The sequence below is a fragment of the Solanum verrucosum genome, unplaced genomic scaffold (assembly GCF_900185275.1).
Source record: "Solanum verrucosum unplaced genomic scaffold, falcon-dt-bn FXZP01000108.1, whole genome shotgun sequence".
Classification (NCBI taxonomy): Eukaryota; Viridiplantae; Streptophyta; class Magnoliopsida; order Solanales; family Solanaceae; genus Solanum; species Solanum verrucosum.
In genome coordinates, this window is record NW_026020274.1 from 802,041 (window position 1) to 819,149 (window position 17,109).

The 17,109-nt window shown below is 35.2% G+C and overlaps 5 protein-coding genes across 6 annotated transcripts in view; 3 read left to right on the forward strand and 2 right to left on the reverse strand.

The window, feature by feature from the left end:
• Positions 1–17,109, forward strand: part of LOC125834121 (uncharacterized) — a 209,438-nt gene that overhangs the window by 115,248 nt on the left and 77,081 nt on the right. Inside the window, exon 1 of one of the 2 annotated variants that reach the window (XM_049513309.1) lies at positions 2,228–2,233. The exons of the other annotated variant lie outside the window; for it this stretch is intronic. The gene's annotated coding sequence lies outside the window, so the exon portion shown is untranslated. Of the gene's footprint in view, positions 1–2,227; positions 2,234–17,109 lie in introns of those variants that run through there. 2 annotated transcript variants of the gene reach the window in all.
• Positions 960–5,342, forward strand: LOC125834125 (probable ATP synthase 24 kDa subunit, mitochondrial). The gene is made up of 7 exons (XM_049513312.1): positions 960–1,152; positions 1,887–1,983; positions 3,089–3,233; positions 3,739–3,849; positions 4,318–4,464; positions 4,764–4,886; positions 4,989–5,342. The coding sequence occupies exons 1-7, from the start codon at positions 1,111–1,113 to the stop codon at positions 5,050–5,052; spliced, it is 729 nt and encodes a 242-aa protein (XP_049369269.1). The 5' UTR covers positions 960–1,110; the 3' UTR covers positions 5,053–5,342.
• Positions 6,112–7,650, reverse strand: LOC125834117 (sugar carrier protein C-like). Its single transcript, XM_049513303.1, has one exon. It carries the CDS (start codon positions 7,648–7,650, stop codon positions 6,112–6,114), a length of 1,539 nt encoding a protein of 512 aa, XP_049369260.1.
• On the forward strand, positions 9,937–11,822 carry LOC125834119 (uncharacterized). Its single transcript, XM_049513306.1, has 4 exons — positions 9,937–10,030; positions 10,097–10,388; positions 10,488–10,655; positions 11,231–11,822. The coding sequence occupies exons 1-4, from the start codon at positions 9,980–9,982 to the stop codon at positions 11,812–11,814; spliced, it is 1,095 nt and encodes a 364-aa protein (XP_049369263.1). The 5' UTR covers positions 9,937–9,979; the 3' UTR covers positions 11,815–11,822.
• Positions 14,548–16,913, reverse strand: LOC125833832 (polyadenylate-binding protein 5). Its single transcript, XM_049512998.1, has 7 exons — positions 16,904–16,913; positions 16,053–16,825; positions 15,884–15,961; positions 15,701–15,790; positions 15,242–15,526; positions 14,878–15,084; positions 14,548–14,766 (listed from the first exon to the last, which is right to left on the reverse strand). The coding sequence occupies exons 1-7, from the start codon at positions 16,911–16,913 to the stop codon at positions 14,548–14,550; spliced, it is 1,662 nt and encodes a 553-aa protein (XP_049368955.1).

A 17,109-nucleotide genomic window follows, 5' to 3' on the forward strand; every position in this document is an offset into this window, starting at 1 on the left:
ATTTATCGAGTCATTAGTAAAGATGCTTTCGTTGGGCAATGAAAATGGGACAACCAATTGAAAATATGGATCAATTTATCCATTATGTTGTTACTACTTCAAAGTCATCCTTTTTGAAAAGGTGCGTTCGTCGAAAAAAGGTACTATAGAGATTAGAGGTTAGTCGTTACACCGCCCGATAACCATTTGATAATTGTTAATCCGTTACTGAACCAATCGATATCTTATAGGTTGGCTAGTGGATTAGTAAATTTAAAAATCGATATCTGAAGGCCAACCGTTAAGCGAAATTATCCGTCGGGTCCGTCCCATAAACAACCCTACAATTAATAATGATAGAATTACAACAACAACAACAATAACATACAAAAATTCCACAAGTGAAATACCAGAAAGGTAAAACATAACATACTTTACTATTATCTCGTAGAGATAGAAAAGTTATTTTTAAAATCCCCAACGTAATAATAATGAAATTATTTGGTGTATGTACTTTTATTGATAGATTAAATAGTCAATCCATTGGATTAAAAATGAGATATACTATAAAACACGTGTTTGGTTTAAAATAGATAACACTTTTCTTATTCATTTTAATCTTGTCTTTGTTTAAAAAATTTGGGAGAAAAATATTAGAGAAGGACAAATATATTTTTCTGTTTTTTATTCTCGAAATAATAATTTTGAAATTGTTATTCAACTTCAAGATGAGAAAATACTACTACCATAATTATGACATAACTAATCTCAAAATAAAAAATCCAACAAAACGTTAGGATAAACTAATTTCGAATCTAATCTCAAAACTGTAATTCCTTATCTGACCAACAGCACGACTCCAAAAGTGAGGATGAAAAGTGAAAGGATACAAAGTTGAGTCCCAAATGTGAAAGAAAGACAAAAGTATAGAGGGGGAAACAATAATAAAAGGAGTGGGAATAGCGGAACGACGTCGTAGAATATCTTTTGCCCTCGTCCCTCTGCAAAGCTGAAATGAAGCAGTACTAGGTCAAGATCAAAAGCCACACCCAACAGAAACAGAGAGCTTTCTCCTCAAGAGGTGAACGAACACTCCGGTAGAGAAAAACCACTTCACTAGGAACTTCATCAATGGCACTCGCTTCTCGCTTGCTCTCCAGATCCACTCGCCAGGTACAATTGGATCTAATCGATTTCCCCCCCTTTTTTTATGCGGCAAATGGGTATGTTTCATGATTTGTTTGATCTGATTGCGGATTAAAGGGTTAATGTTCATTATTTGTTGTGCGGATTGTAGTTGTTGGCCAGTTGAACTGAATTTAGTTTGATTTAACAGAGATGCATTTGGCACAGTAAATGTAATCGGATTTATAATTGTGGTTCCTTAGGATTAAGCACATTTTAGGTTTCATTGAGATTGCAATTGCCTGCTTGATATTGACGCATGATGGATTGAGTGATCCCGTTTCAAAAGAATATTTGTTCTTTTCATTACTGGTTGGTTTCCAATCACCATCTTTTTTGCTTTTCGGAAAATAAATTTGGCCTGAGATTTTCTATGTTTTTTATTTTCCTCCTGTTGTGTTTTTTCTTCGGGGAAAGATTCTCTCTGTCAATTATCACTTAGGAGCTGAATTTGATGTTCCTACCATTGCCTACTTATGTTGTTCCATTGAATAGTACGTGCCCATAAGGAAGTGGTTGCTAGGAGAATAACTGCTACTGCTCTATGTGGTCATTTAGCTTTTGAGTAATTTAGGCTACACTTTCTTTAAGCTGTTAGGATGTGTCTAGGTCTGAAACAGAATTTTGCGGTAAAATTTTGTGATGTAGATGTGATTGGATATGCTGGTGTAATATGTTCCTGGTCCAGATGACTACTCCTATTAATAAATGTAGTTTTGCAGCTATGTGCTGGTCAGGTTGTTCTTCGATCCGAGCATGCAGTTCCAGTTCGTTCCTTTGCCAAAGAAGCTGCTGCTCCCACTACACTGAAGGGAGACCGTAAGTATTTCAGGATGTTCTTTATTGATACTTGCTTGATTGAAAAAAACAACCTTTGCTGAAACTTGATGACCGTGATTCTTTTTGCTGACTTAGTTTCTTTTTCATTTTGTTTTTCATTTATCTTGTCTGTGTATCAGAACTCAGAAGATCTGAACGATTAACTTTGACGAAATCAGCTTTAATATATTTTCTGTTTTGTTCATTATGTGGTAATTCTGTTAGTATTTTTTTTTAATGTAACTTCAATATTTTAACCTAGATTTAATAGCATAAACAAGACTAAAATAAGGAGGAAGTATGACTAAGGAACACCATCATGGTATGCTTCTGAATGATGCTCTGGGGCTTTTAAATTCCTGTTACCTTGGAACTTGTGAAGAATGCCTATGCATGTGCGTGCTGTGTATGGATATTTCTGCTCTTATTTTTTGCTTTATGATTGAGTACTGCAGCCAACACTATCCTCTTACAGCATAAGTTAAGTCTCATCTACTTTTCTAATAAGCATAATGCTTTTCCTCATTATTAGTTGTATGCGAGACGCATCTGGTGCATCCTTTGTATCTCAATGAAGTAGTTTAACACTAAGACGCTTTATGCTCCTAGATAGGTGATGCAGGCCCAATTGACATATACTTTACTGTTACTGTCTCTACAGGAAGGCACAAGATAGTAACATTTATTTTTAGGGTGAACTAAGCTGGAAATAGCATACTCATAAAAAACTCTGATACTGGTGTTTGCAGGACAATATAGAGTTTAAGTTTGGTCTTGGTATCTAATTCACCTGTCTCTCCATTGATAGGGTGTATGCTTTCAGATAGCTTTTCTTCAACTTTATTTATTTGTTTCAACTAACTAGGGAAATCTTGTGCCAGAAAATCCCTAATGGGCTAATGTTTTAGAAATACTATATTATTTTTCTTGTCAGGCCTTGATCAAAACTGTCCTCTTAGAGTCTTGTCACCTGACCTAATAATTCTATCTGTCTTGGTAATAGTATGTGGATTTTTTCTGGCAATCAAACTGGGCTTGTACTATTGCAATGTTGTTTGTGTATTGTTGCATTGCTGTGACACTGACTTTTTGTGTGCTTATGAAGAGGTATTGAAGGACATCTTTTATGAGGTTAAGAACAAGCTTGAGACAGCAATTGGTGTCCTACGAAAGGAGAAGATCACCATAGAACCAGAAGATCCTGCTGCTGTATCTGAGTATGCGAAAGTCATGAAGACTGTTAGACAAAAGTAGGATACCTAACCTTTTCTTATGAAGTTCAATTTTAGTTTGTAAATACCAGAGAAACAGTTCAGCACTTGGTGGCTGACCTAAACTCTGATAGCACGTGGTTCAGAATTCATATTGAACATCCTACTCAGCTGTTCATTTGAAGGTTCAGCTATTCCTAAATTTAGTTCTTGTTACCATTAATGTGCTTTGCCATTACATCAAGATGCTTGCTGGAGATGGACCATATTTAGTTTGTTAACTATCTATTAATAATGTGAAAATAGGTCCGTCCTTGTTTATTTTGTTTGGCGTCCCAGTAATTCTTTTACGTTGATCCACATTATACCTTAGTTCATCAAGAATCACATGTTATTTTCATGTACCTGAAGGTAGAAACCTCTATTTTATTGCATGGTCAAACAGTACTTAGTTTTATTTATGGACATGCATGCTGCATTATTTGGTTAGTTTATATAATTTTTTATGATCAATTGCTAATGTTATAATTTCCCATGTTCGCAGGGCTAATCTCTTATCAGAGTCTGAAATTATTAAGTTCAACATCGAAGTAGAAACACATGAAATTCCAGATGCCCGAACATATTTGTTGAAACTGAAGGAGATGCGTGTCAAGTATGCATTCTAATGCTTATCTTTTACCTGCTAGTTATAATATTTCATGAGTTATGTGAGTTATCATGCAACATGCTTTTGGTATTTAAAAAAATAAGATGGTATGCTTCTTTATCAATAATTAGTAAATAAATAATAAAGGCAGTATGCTCTTAGTTATCTTTCACACAATTGGTTGATTTTCACTGATATCCCTTTGTATCCTACAATGAATTCTGAAATTTGAACATGATTCCTAATGTTGCAATTTTAGTAACTTCAGTAATGGGCTTGGAGCAAGAAAGCGTCTATGTGCTCCAATTTCATTAGCCTGCTTTCTCAACTTACCAGTAATTATTGCTTTATTGAGTAATTGTGTTCTCCTGTCTTGTTCCATATCTCATAGACAGACATTTTATTCATCCTTTAGACATAAGGTGTATCAGCACTTCTTCACTCCCCATTCTTTTTCATCTATTATCTGGTCAGGAGGGGCCTCATCGATTCTCAAGGTATAGAGGATTTGCAGATGGCAGCATTGGATAAAGTTGAGAAAGAATTAAAAAAGCCACTACTGAGGAACGACAAAAAGGGAATAGCTCTTCTTACAGCTGAGTTTGATAAGATCAACCAGAAGTAAGCTTCCTTATGCAGACGTTAATTGATTCTATTTGCAAGTGCTTCAATTTTTGATTGTCTACAAATTTTGAGGAGCAGTTGGTCGTTCGTTATGTAAATGATCAAAACCAGCATCCTAAAAATTTTACTCAGCCATTTGTTGACTTATTTGGGGGTATTTTACTTTACCCTAACCAAAAACTGTGGCCTATTTTACTCAGCAGCATGTAGTATGAGCCATTGTGATTCAGATGATATATGATTCAGAGTTTATGTAGGTAATTGATCATCAATGTTTTTTTTTAAAAATGCCTTAGGCTTGGCATTCGTAAAGAAGAATTGCCCAAATACGAAGAACAGTTGGAGCTGAAGATTGCAAAGGCACAGTTAGAAGAACTGAAAAAGGATGCTCTTGAAGCAATGGAAACTCAGAAGAAGAGGTAATAAATAGGGCTTTGCTTGCTCATTCTCTTACCCCTACATGTATGTTGGGTTATTTGTTTTTCTCGCAGATTTTGAATTTGAATTCTCTGTACTTGCAGGGAGGAGTTCAAGGATGAGGAGATGCCCACTGTGAAGTCTCTGGACATCAGAAACTTCATTTAAAAAATGAAATTTGTTATTTTCCTTTTGCACCTTGTTGATCCTGTGCTACCCTTGAACATAAATTTTAATATCCCTAAAAATGTAGTTGTACCAGACATCCAAGAGGCTGCCTTCTGAATAATAAGAGTTCTGACCAAGAAATTAGCTTTGATATAATTTTGGGGCCTGAGCATCTTTGTCTATGCTCCTTATTTTGCAACTGATCTTGGTCAGTTGTTTTTTGCACTCTGTACTAAAGATACATGATTGTATCAAATGTTTCAATTTTTGATGCTTTTGTGATGGCTTTACTCATCTTGTGCTCGTTGTCATTGCTTGCAACCTTTTTCTGCTGCAAGAGAGTTTATGGTCTTCTCTAAATAGATTTCTTTTTCTTATATTATAATAATATTGGAAAATTGTAAATTTAGAAGTAATCACCCTGTCGTTAAGAATCAGTAACAGGTTACTATTTATAACAGCTATTCAACTCTCATAAATAATCAGTCCATGAAGTCACAAATATTGGAATCAGAATAATTGACATATTCAACTCTGATGAAGACCTTCAAAACTTCACGTATGATGAAGACCACCATCTTCGATCTATCTGGTGGCACCAGGTCAGATTCGTGAGATATGTAAGGGATAGGGTTTGCTTCTCTCAAAAATTGATTTAACATATAGTTATTACAATAAAAATGGTGTTATATATATATATAAATATTTGTATGCTATAAATTTAATATTTTAGAATATGTATTAACATGCAAGTAATAATTTTTTTTTTGCTACATATTAGGTAACGATGAATGCTAACTATATTGCTACAGCCTACAAGGTAAGTGTCCAGAACTAATATATATATATATACCCATATTCCATTATCACGGTAGGTAATTAGAAATTAAAAAACACAAATATATTGCACGAACACTGGTATGTAAAATTAACAGATTCTAAGAGCACCCAAAAATTCCAGAACATAAAAAAAAAAAAAACAGAGAGAATATATACTATAGATTAAAAAACGACTATACTAAAACAATAAACTATGTGGTAATCCTAATCAGTAGTACTCTAGACGGCTTCCTTTGCAGGTGATTGTTCATCCATGTAATTCTTCCAGTACCAATGCTCTCTCCACACTCGGGACATCTCTTCAATCGGTATATTCTTCGTTTCCGGCACGTAAGAGTAGACAAAGAGAGTCATTATGAACACAAAGGCAGCAAAGAAGATGAACAACCCAAACTTCATCCAGCACAACACCTTCAAGAAAACTTGTGCCACCGCAAACGTAAATAACATGTTCGTGGAGACAGTGACGCTTTGTGCTGCAGATCGAACTTCCAGTGGAGAAATCTCACTGGGAATTAACCATCCCAATGGACCCCATGAGAATGCAAAGGCAGCCACGAATACGCAGATACACAGAACCACTAATATTGCGTAGCTCTGAGGCAAAACAGTGGCGACCACCCCTGTAGTTCCGAATTTCCACCCAATAAGACCTGCAACTAATGCTTGGAATACACACATTAGGACGCCACCCGTGAGGAGAAGCACCTTCCTTCCATACCTGTCTGTACAATACACTGAAATAAAAGTTGCACCCACATTGACAGCCCCGGTGATGACAGCGGACATGAGGGAAGCATTGGCCTTAAAGCCTAGCGTTTGAAAAAGCACGGGAGCATAGAACATGATCACGTTAATCCCTGTTAGCTGCTGGAATGTCGGGATCAGAGTCGATAAAATCAACTGGGGTTTGTACATTCTGACTCTGAGAAGGACTTTCCATGGGTGCTCTACTTTGTTAGATGCTTCACTCGCCTCCACAAGGTCCTTCAATTCAGCATCGACGTTGTCAACTCCCCTGATTTTTTTCAAGAGTTGCTCTGCCTCCTCTGATTTTCCCCTTTGGATCAGCGAACTGGGAGTATCGTCGAGAAACAAGGACGAAATCAAAATGACTAGTGCTGGCACGGCTGCACCACCTAAGCTGACCCTCCATCCCCAACCGGCAGAGATCTTGTTAGTAAGGAAATTGACGATATTAGCTATCAAGATCCCGACGGTAATGGCCAATTGGAACAGAACATTGAATGTACCCCTGTACTTGTAGGGAGCAATCTCAGACAAATAAATAGGTACTGACTGATTAGCAAATCCAACTCCAACCCCAAGAAGGATACGACCCAAGATGAGCATGCTAATATGGACTGCAGCAGCATTGAGAACGGCACCAAACAAGAAGAAGAGACCTCCAAGGAACATGGTCACTTTTCTGCCGTATTTCTTACTAACGAAAGAAGCAACAAAGGAGGAGATGAGAGCAGCCACATAGAGAGAAGAGGTGAAAAGGGTGAGCAACTGGCTGTCAAACTTGCAATATTGATTGGTGGAGGTGTCGAGAGCCTCTTTGCGATAAACGGAAGGGAAGAAGAGTTTGAGAAAAGGATCCATAGAAGTAACTCCTCCAGAAATTCCAATGTCGTAACCAAAGATCAACCCTCCCATTGCAGCCATAATACAAGTAAGGGCCACGTAACGTGTCAACTTCCCTGGGTACTCACAACCCCCTTCATCAGCACCCATAAAGTTCCCACCAGCCATGATCAATATCAATATCAATAGAAATATGTATGATGTATTATGTTTAGTTAATAAATTGTGAGGGTATATATAGATGTCAAAAACAAGTTTGAAAAGAATTTGGATTACTTACCTTACAATTCTAAATTGTGTAGGATTAGGCAGTATATTGCACTTTTAATATCCCTTTTACTATCAAATTTGGACAACTTATGTTATGACGGTTTATATATTTATATGTAAATAAAACATATTCTAAATAGGAAAACTAGAGATGTAATCATTAGTACTATTCCTACTTAGCAACGGCTTTTTTTTTCCTTCTAATTTTAGGTGAAGTTTGGATTGAAGTTTTATGTATTTGACCATAGTTTTTAAAAATATATTCCACATTTAAAATATAAAAAAAAAAGCATGAAACATGGTGGTTTATATCCATAAATTTTAAAACCTATAATAAATACTCATAAGTTTAACATAAAATTATTACTTTTAAATTAAATGATACATTATTCAAAAATCATAACAAATTAAACCAAGCAAAATCAATTTGAAGAAAATTCATTCAATAAGAAAAACGTTAGTAGAGATTTTAGTAAATTACATTCAAATTTTGTCTTCACACTGGATCAGTGGATTGGACAGTTGATAGAGCAATTTTCGCTAGGGGCCGGGTTCTTCTTCCTCCCAAAATATATATATATATAATGTATTGATATTGTATAAGTAGTGTATATATATGTATATATAGGGGTGCTACGAGCGATATAGGTTAATGTACTTTCACTTTTGTTTAGCATTTTTTTTTATAACTTTGTGATTCAAAATTTGATGCAAAAGCTATTTTCGCATCATATAGGTTGGGTATCTGTCGGTTCGGTTTTGAAGTTTATCGATTTGACTTATTGGTTATTGGTTTGTACACAAGCTAAACCGTTAAGAACAATTAAGATATTTACTTATTAGTTATTGATTGTTATCGGTTCAGTTGTTTGTTTAACCGTTAAGATTTGATACAAAAAATAAATGATTGAAAATCACTTAAAAACATGGTGACAAACCAAATAAACTATGCACATGAGTAGATAGATTGTATCTTGCTCAGAAACAACACTAACACATTGTAGAATAACTAAAAATTTGAGACTGCCAGAAATTAAAATATGAAACTAATCCTAAGTCAAGGACTTTATTTACCAATACTTTAATCAACGTTTTCAAACATGGAAATCAAAGGGTTATGTTGTGAGATTGGAGAAAGTTTTTGGTCGGAAAGGAGGTTAGACATGCTGAAAATTTTTGGTTGGGAAGAGATTGGAGACAAAAACCCTCTTTTTTAAAATTTCTTTTAATTAAAGAAATAACAAAATCCCTCTATTTTTATTTTTTAAATTATATATATAAGCCACATCAATTAAAAAAATTCACGTGTAGCGTGTGAATGACACATTTTTGTGTATGGAAAGAGAGGAGTGTCCTTAAGCTTAGTTCATCAAGTATATGAGTGTTATTAGGTCTGCCAATAATTTGAAGATGAGCCAATAATTCGCGCCAAATTTGAGAGTGTTTTTAATACTTATCTATGAATTTGTTGGATGCTTATTTGACATTTCGATTTTCTCCTTCTTTTTTATTAGTATATCATGTGTTGAATAACTAAAAGTTCACAACAAAGGATAATGTGGCAATATGACCACCACTTTAATGAAAATCATAGACATATTTTTCAGATTTTTTTTTGTGTCATAATATCCAAGCACAAATTCATGTTTAAGATAAAAAAGAAAGTCTAATGACCATGTAAAATTCTTCAAAGAAAAATTATGATATTAATTTGGTACAAGTTCATTATAACCTTTTTCATCTTAATATTTTCTTATGTATACTTGTGCAAAGACAGCAAATAAAATCACAATTCCTCCACAAGACATCCCAAAATTTTAGTTATTAGATTTACTCGCCTCAAAGTTTAGCCAATATTGCACTGCTTACGTAAATAAAATTGACGTTTTCTTGGTTTCAATTTGTATGTCTTACTTTCTTTTTTAGTTCGTTTGAAAAAGAATGTCTCACTCCTTCTTAATAACTCTTTAATTATAATTTTACACATGACACGTTTAAGATTACAAAATTATAATGTATTTTTCCTATATTCTACATCATGTAAGTCAAACTCAAATTTCAAAAAATTGAAACGTATATCTCGAGTTTTCAAATAATAATCAAATATACATTTGAGCCCATATTTTGGGCGGGCCAAGTTAGAAACCCAAATTTTGAAGTCTCATTTCCCCGCCAGTTCGGTATTATATCACTCTTTTGACGGAAAACAATCTCCGGCGTCGGAAGGATGCCGACGGTATTCATCGCCGTTAAGTGTTGTGAATGCTCCACCATGCAGGTATCTATCTATCTTTCTCTGTGTACATAGATAATGATGCAGTAACGAGAAATCGAGGTTTTTCAGGTAAAGCAGCAGAAGAAGAGTAGCAACAAATGGACCTGCGTGGTTTGTAATCAGAAACAGTCTGTTCGGAAAGTGTTCGCCCAGGGGTATAAGGCTAAGGAAATTCGCCTATTTGTTCAGAGTTTCAATATGTCTCGCCAATTTACGGATCAATTGCCTGTGATAGACAGAGAAGAAATTGAAACCCTAGATATTGAAGAGCAGAATCAAAGTCATGGAAGTTTGAAGAGAAAGGATTGGACAGAGTATCTCGATCCAGAAGAAGATGCAATTGAAAATGATGAAATTTCAGGTAACTTAAATTTCTTATAGTTCTGAAGATTTAAGAGTCTGATGAAGTTTTATTTGGATTGATATTTTAGGTTTTGAATTGTTCGATCTGGAAATGCAGGAGATGTTATGGAGCCGAAGATTGTGACGCAGTTACCCAAAGAGTTATTCAGAAGGTCTAGGTTGAACAACTACTCTGCTGTTGCAGGTAATTTCAAACCAGTTTTCTCAAAGCGGAATGCCAGAAAACAAAGCATATCTCAAGGTTACCGGAATGCACAAAACACAGGTAACCTCGATGGCCTCTTACATAGAGTAATTCAGAATCTAGAATTAGTGGATTCGTGAAACGAGTGTGATTCTATATATTTATGCATAATTCGAGCCAAAAGCAATTAGTTCAATTCCAACTTGTAGAACCTGTCCTTGATCCCCCTATTTTAGTGCCTAACCATGAATACGAGGTAGGAGGGATGAGTGATTTTGGAATCAGATGAGTTGGATATTTACCGAGTAGTTTCCCAGTACCTGTCCGATGATTACAGAACATACCGAGTAAGGTATGAAGAGCTTCGAGTGCATATAGCAATTGGCAGGTGTAAAAGCAATTTGTTGAGTTGGTATTTTGAGAATGTAGATGATCATAGTTGCGTCTTACAAAGACCTTCACTGTTTTTATCCAATTTTCCTGTTGGGAAACTGCATTTTGGGATTTCAGTAAGCCTGTTTTGTGTTAAAAACCCGTAAAGAGGTAGCCCCTTTCTCCCCGAGTAGTTCATTCACTCCTAATGCCTACCATTTCTATATACTATTGAAAAAAGAGAGGTAGAGCGAGGAGCTCAACATTGGAACCTTGACTTGCAGATGTTGAGCCAAGCAAACATCAGGCAACAATGGCATCGGTGATCTCCAAGTGGGGAGATAATAGAACAACGCCACTAGACGTGTCTGTTCAGCCAGCAGCAGACAGTGTTTGCAAACTGAATGAAAGCATCAACCTATATGACAATGACAATTATAGAAATGAAGGAGATCTTGGTTATAGAAAGTCAGTACAGAGAAGTCAGACAAAGACGGCCAACAAAGTCTCCAAATGGACCGAGTACATAACTGAAGATGAAGATGATTGTCTCTCGCAGTTTGCTAGTGGGAGAGGATTCACGTCTGAATTAAATGAAGATATCAACCGATATGACCATGACAATTATATAAATGGTGAAGGAAATCTTGGTTATAGCAAGTCAGAACAGAGAAGTCATCCAAACACAACCAACAAAGTCTCCAAATGGACCGAGTACATAACTGAAGATGAAGATGATTGTCACTCGCAGTTTGCAAGTGGGAGAGGATCCACATCTGATGTCAACAAATGGAGTGGCAATACCTTTGAGACCTCATTGAAGGATCAAAGACTAGATGACGAAGAAATCCACCCCGATTTTCTCTAGACTTATTTCGAAGGAGTGTACTATGGGCTGACAGCAAGGGAGTGGTTTCGTTTGACTTAGTGTTGTATCTTTTTTATACACTGTCTTAATGCAGTGGACTGTAAGACATGTATTAGCTTGAACTATGACTACGAAGCCGCCCAATACAGAAAGTTCTCGACATGAAAAGGAGAAGAGGAAATGCTTGAAAGGCTTCAAAGTAAAATACATTCACAATGTCAATTAACCCTGCTAAAGAAGGGCCAGACATAACACACTCCTTACCAACAGATGATGTTTAGGATCAACGACCTTTGTCATGTCTAGTGGTGGCAAATGAGTGGGTTGGGCCAAATTTGGGCGGGTTGAAAATGGGTCGACATAAAATGGGTAATAGTTCAACCCGCCCATATTTTATATGGGTAAAAATTGATTGGGTAACATATGGGTTGGGTAAAATACTAGTTTACCCATATTTTCATGATTTACTTAAGAATTCAACATGGACAAAAAAAAAAATAATCTTTTTTTAGATAAAAAATGTTGAAAATGCTCCATTTAGTTTTATTGTATCATAAAAGTAAAAAAAAAAAATCCTAACTTTTCAATATAAAATAAATTTATGTAATAACAAGGGGAAAATATTTTTAATTTCAAAGTAAATGAATAGTTGCATTTTTAGACTGAAACATGCTTAATGCACTTTAAGCAATGTCAATACTAATACATGATTTGCTTATTTTACACTATTATTTATTATCCATTATAAAATTAAATAAATAAAAAAATATAATTATAATTAACAAAAAGAAATGTACATTTAAAATATATATTTTTGGAGGGCCAAAGACTTCACCTTTTCAATTATAGAAACTTAACTCATTTGGCTAATCCATATTTTATCCATAGTTTAATGGGTTGAATATGGGTATCAACCCATATTTTACCCATGTAAAAAGTCACTCACCCAACCCATTAAAATATGGGCGGGTTGGGTAGGTTACCAAAATATGGACTCATTTTGCCGGCACTAGTCATGTCCTTGGCACATTAGACTACATAAATGTTAAAAGGTCTAACCCATCGGTGACCCCCTAAAGTTGACACCAACTTTTACTTAGACACCTTAACTAGACTTTGTTTATTTTAGACACTTTTTATTGTGTCATTTTGACACTCTTTGCGTACACGTCAGAGGGTGTGATACACTCGTTTATTGCGCGTGAAAATCTTATTTAGTTAATTTTTAATTATTTTTTCATCTTCTTCCCCATTTTCAGCCTCCATTTTTCAAGCTTAACTCCATCCATGGCGAATGTTTTAAAATTTAAGAAAAGACGTATTTCAAGATTTAAATATTAAAATAATGATGAAATTCTTTTTTGGAGGAATTTGATATTGTCATATGGAAGTGGATTTGATTTTTCATGCCTTCTTATTTTTTTCAGTTAATTCTAATGATTTCAATTTAGCTTTACTGCTTTGTTATTGATTAAGAAGAATCTGAATCCATGACTTAGCTTTATTCCTGTGTAATAAAATTTATTGTTGTGTGAGGAGTCATTTGGTGGGTTACTTTCTTCTAAGCTATTTCAATTGAAGACCACATTGAATATTTTTTTGTAAGAATTTCAATTTAAAGTTTAAGATTTCTACGGATATTATAAATATCATAACTTTTATGTACAAGTTGAAAAAACTTTATGCCTGATGAACTAAGCTGCAAAATATTTTTTTTAATTGGTTATATATTTTTTTTTTGTAATTATATGGGCAAAAATGTCATGTGTCATCGATGTATTGGCTACTTTTTGTTTTTCTAAAAATTCATTATTTAACAATGATTTGGGGCACAAATGACAAATATTGTCATTTAATTGGATAGTTTACATGTCATTGGCGAGTGTATCATACATACATTACGGAATAGCCATCCCTCATATAATTTCATTATTTAACAATGATTAAAATATTTTTTTTCCCATGTGTGTATTTTAGAAAGCACTTCAATTCTTCACCAAGAAGCTAAGAATGTAAAATCTTCTTAGGAGTGTTTGCATAGGTTTTGCCATATTATTTGATGATTTATATTATAGTAAAACCTTATTAATTCAAGACTAATTAAAGAAGTCACAAGAGGCAAAGACCTAGGTTATATTTATATTTAAAAAATGTTAGAAAATATATTTAAATAAAATTTAATATATTGTTAATATTTTAATATATTTGCATACATGTTCGGAAATTTTTTGGTTTTCTTTTATAAATTAAAAAGACCATCTCAATTGTTTGCTACGATATACACTTAAATAAAAATCTACGATTTTATTTAAAAAAATTATATAAATCGATTTGGGACAGTTCGATCAGTTTTTCATATTTTTTTGACACCCTAGAGCCATGGATGGGTTAGGCCATGTTAATATATGCTAGATGTTACAAATTCAGGTGCTAAAGGGTTATAAGATATGTTAAACTATGCTAAATGTTACAAAAAATCGAGTGCTGAAAACAGAATTGTAGTCAAAACAAAACAAATCCATAAATTGCAAACAAGTCTAGAAAGTAACAAAAAAATAAAATTAAAGCGTAAGCAAAGAGCAAAGTAAACTCCTAGAAGAAGCTCTCTTTGCTAAAATCTTAAGCCTACAAAGAATGTCATTAAATACCATAAGAAGACCAGACTCCCTAAGTCACCACCATCACCCCTTCCAAAATACGGGCCAATTTAGGGACATTGTGCCAATATTTGCTTCATTCATTCAGGGTGAGCGATCCAAATTTATCACCAACACTAGCTGGCTCCACGCGAAGAACATCCATAGCCTCGGAGACTTTCTCCTTAAGAGCATCGGGGGACTCAATGAGATGAAGCACCTCAGTCTGATCCATCTCAAGCAACATTCCAGTAACTTTACCAGCATGATCGCGTTCAATGTGTTCCACTAGTGGAAATAACTGCTCTCCAAGCATCTACAACACCCTTACCATAGTTAAGCATTGGGAAACAAGGAACAAGTAGCTCAAGTTTGACGTATAAAATCAGCAGGGAGAAAAGAAGTGAAACTAAAATCAAGGACGTACCGCGTGCTGATCTTCTGGAGAAGCAAAGGCCAAAGAAGAAGCAAGTGTTGACGGTGGCACTGGGTTAGAGTGTTGGATGTCCAAGGGAGGAGTTGTCATAGCAGAAGAAGCATCAAATGGCGCTCGCATAATTGATCCCATCATACCTTGAGGGATGCTAGGATGCATGCCATTTCGTCTATTCGGATTGAATCGACCAGAGTTCCACTGCATAGATTAATAAATTAAAGCTTTAACAACTCAACTTTGTACAAAGAGATTGAATCAATAATTGAAACTGAAACGTGTATTTTGACTGAAGACAGTGTGAATACGTCCTATATTAAAATGATGTATGAACTTAATAAAATGAAAGAATATGCACCTGATGCTGCTGTTGAGGATATCCTCCTCTCCTTCCACCAATACGTCCGTGCTGTCCTTGATGATGCTGAAACTGATAGGGCAAAAAGAAATTCGGACCAACACCTGGACGAAGTCCGGGCATAAATTGTTGCTGGAAGCCAAATCCAGCAGCTTGAGTTGCTACACCTTGACTAAAGTAGACCTGCGGAGGTGCAAGTCGAGGTGCCCCAGTGTGATACCCAGCCATACCTCCAGGAGGAGGAGTCATTAGCCCAGTTGGTCGCATCCGAGCAAAATGTGTCTGCTAACAAATAAACATCAAATTATGCAATGAACATCCATAATACAATGTATTATTTGTGAATTTAAGAAAGATGTGTGTGCTTAGAGCAGACTCTCGAGTGAACTCTAACTAGAATCCAATACATTGAAGCAACTATAACTTGAATCTTAGGAGAAAAAATCGAGTATACGATACCTGTAGCCACACTCTTCTTTCATCCTTGCGCTGGGCAACAGCGACAAATAAAGGTTTTCTTCCTATCAACTTGCCGTTCATCTCATTCAGCTGAAACAATAATAAAAACAATTTATGCATACATATATTTGTCTTTTTAAAAGCAAGTAACACAAGGTAGATTAGATAATTTGAACAACTTACCGCTCGTGTAGCTTCCTCTGGGGTGGAGAAGGCAACAAATCCAGAACCCTTGCTACTCCCTTTTGCATCGCGCATCACCTAATAATAATTTCAAATTGATATGAAACACTAAAACAAACTTTTCCACAGATGATATGTACTTAATAAAATCAACAAATCAGGCACATACCTTGCAGGATGTTATGGTTCCGTACTCTACGAATAATTCTTTCAGATTTTCATCATTCACACTGTCATCGAGATTTTTCAAATACAAGTTAGCACCTTTTAGTTTCTCAAATCGACTAGCTCGTTCTTGTTCAAATTTGGTTCTAAGATCTGCTTCCCGCTCTGATTTCTTCTGTGCCTTGCCAACATACAGAACCTTGTCATTCAAAGAATGACCATTCAGTTCTTCAACTGCAGAGGCTGCAGCATCCCATGTCTCAAAATTCACGAACCCAAAACCCCTGGATTTCCCACTAGAGTCTGTCATAACTAGAGCACTGGTGATGGTGCCGTATTTCTTAAAAAGTTTCTTGAGATCTTCATCACTAGTGGATTCTGGTAAGTTTTTCACATAAACATTTGTGAATTTATCACAAACATTTCCTCTCCTTTCTTGACCACGAATGAAGTAGCCAACATACACTTGCTTATCATTTATTAACATACCATTTAGTCGATTGATTGCTTTCTGTGCAGCTTCATCCTGATCAAACTGTACAAAACCATAGCCTTTTGACTGACCACTACTATCAACAGCTACCTTGCAGGAAAGAACTGTTCCAAAGGCACCAAAAGTGTCCTGCAAAGCCTTGTTATCTATCGACGAGTCCAGGTTCTTAATGAACACGTTAGCATACCCACTCTTCCTCAAACTAGGATCTCTATGAGAAAACATTATCCTCATAGGTTTTCCATTCACTTGAGTAAAATTCAACAACTCCCTTGCAGTAGTAGCTGCAACAAACAAATTACAAAAACAAAAACTCATCAACACCCATAAAGTATTAAGTAGTACTATAAAGTATTATTAACCTTTACACATCCCAAATTGGATTGCTATTAAAAGACAATGTACATTTTTTTTGTGAACTCTAAGTAATCTTAAACAGTGTTGGATAAACTAATGAAGGAACAAATTGACCAATTTAATTCAATTTCCGTTTGAAAGGTAGCCAAACACATATTCCCTATAGTCTTATAATTTATATACTAAATTTTTTTAATACACTAAACCAAAC

What these genes read in the sequence shown, in the direction of transcription:
- LOC125834125 (XM_049513312.1), top strand. Translation starts at nt 1,111, where the DNA reads ATGGCACTCGCTTCTCGCTTGCTCTCCAGATCCACTCGCCAG. An exon ending in TCTCCAGATCCACTCGCCAG is followed by an intron (nt 1,153 to 1,886) that starts GTACAATTGGAT and finishes GTAGTTTTGCAG; the next exon opens with CTATGTGCTGGTCAGGTTGT. An exon ending in CTGAAGGAGATGCGTGTCAA is followed by an intron (nt 3,850 to 4,317) that starts GTATGCATTCTA and finishes TTATCTGGTCAG; the next exon opens with GAGGGGCCTCATCGATTCTC.
- LOC125834117 (XM_049513303.1), bottom strand. Translation starts at nt 7,650, where the DNA reads ATGGCTGGTGGGAACTTTATGGGTGCTGATGAAGGGGGTTGTGAGTAC.
- LOC125834119 (XM_049513306.1), top strand. Translation starts at nt 9,980, where the DNA reads ATGCCGACGGTATTCATCGCCGTTAAGTGTTGTGAATGCTCCACCATG. An exon ending in GTGAATGCTCCACCATGCAG is followed by an intron (nt 10,031 to 10,096) that starts GTATCTATCTAT and finishes GAGGTTTTTCAG; the next exon opens with GTAAAGCAGCAGAAGAAGAG. An exon ending in CCGGAATGCACAAAACACAG is followed by an intron (nt 10,656 to 11,230) that starts GTAACCTCGATG and finishes CTTGACTTGCAG; the next exon opens with ATGTTGAGCCAAGCAAACAT.
- LOC125833832 (XM_049512998.1), bottom strand. An exon ending in GAACCATAACATCCTGCAAG is followed by an intron (nt 15,962 to 16,052) that starts GTATGTGCCTGA and finishes AATTATTATTAG; the next exon opens with GTGATGCGCGATGCAAAAGG. An exon ending in CTCCAGAAGATCAGCACGCG is followed by an intron (nt 14,767 to 14,877) that starts GTACGTCCTTGA and finishes AGGGTGTTGTAG; the next exon opens with ATGCTTGGAGAGCAGTTATT.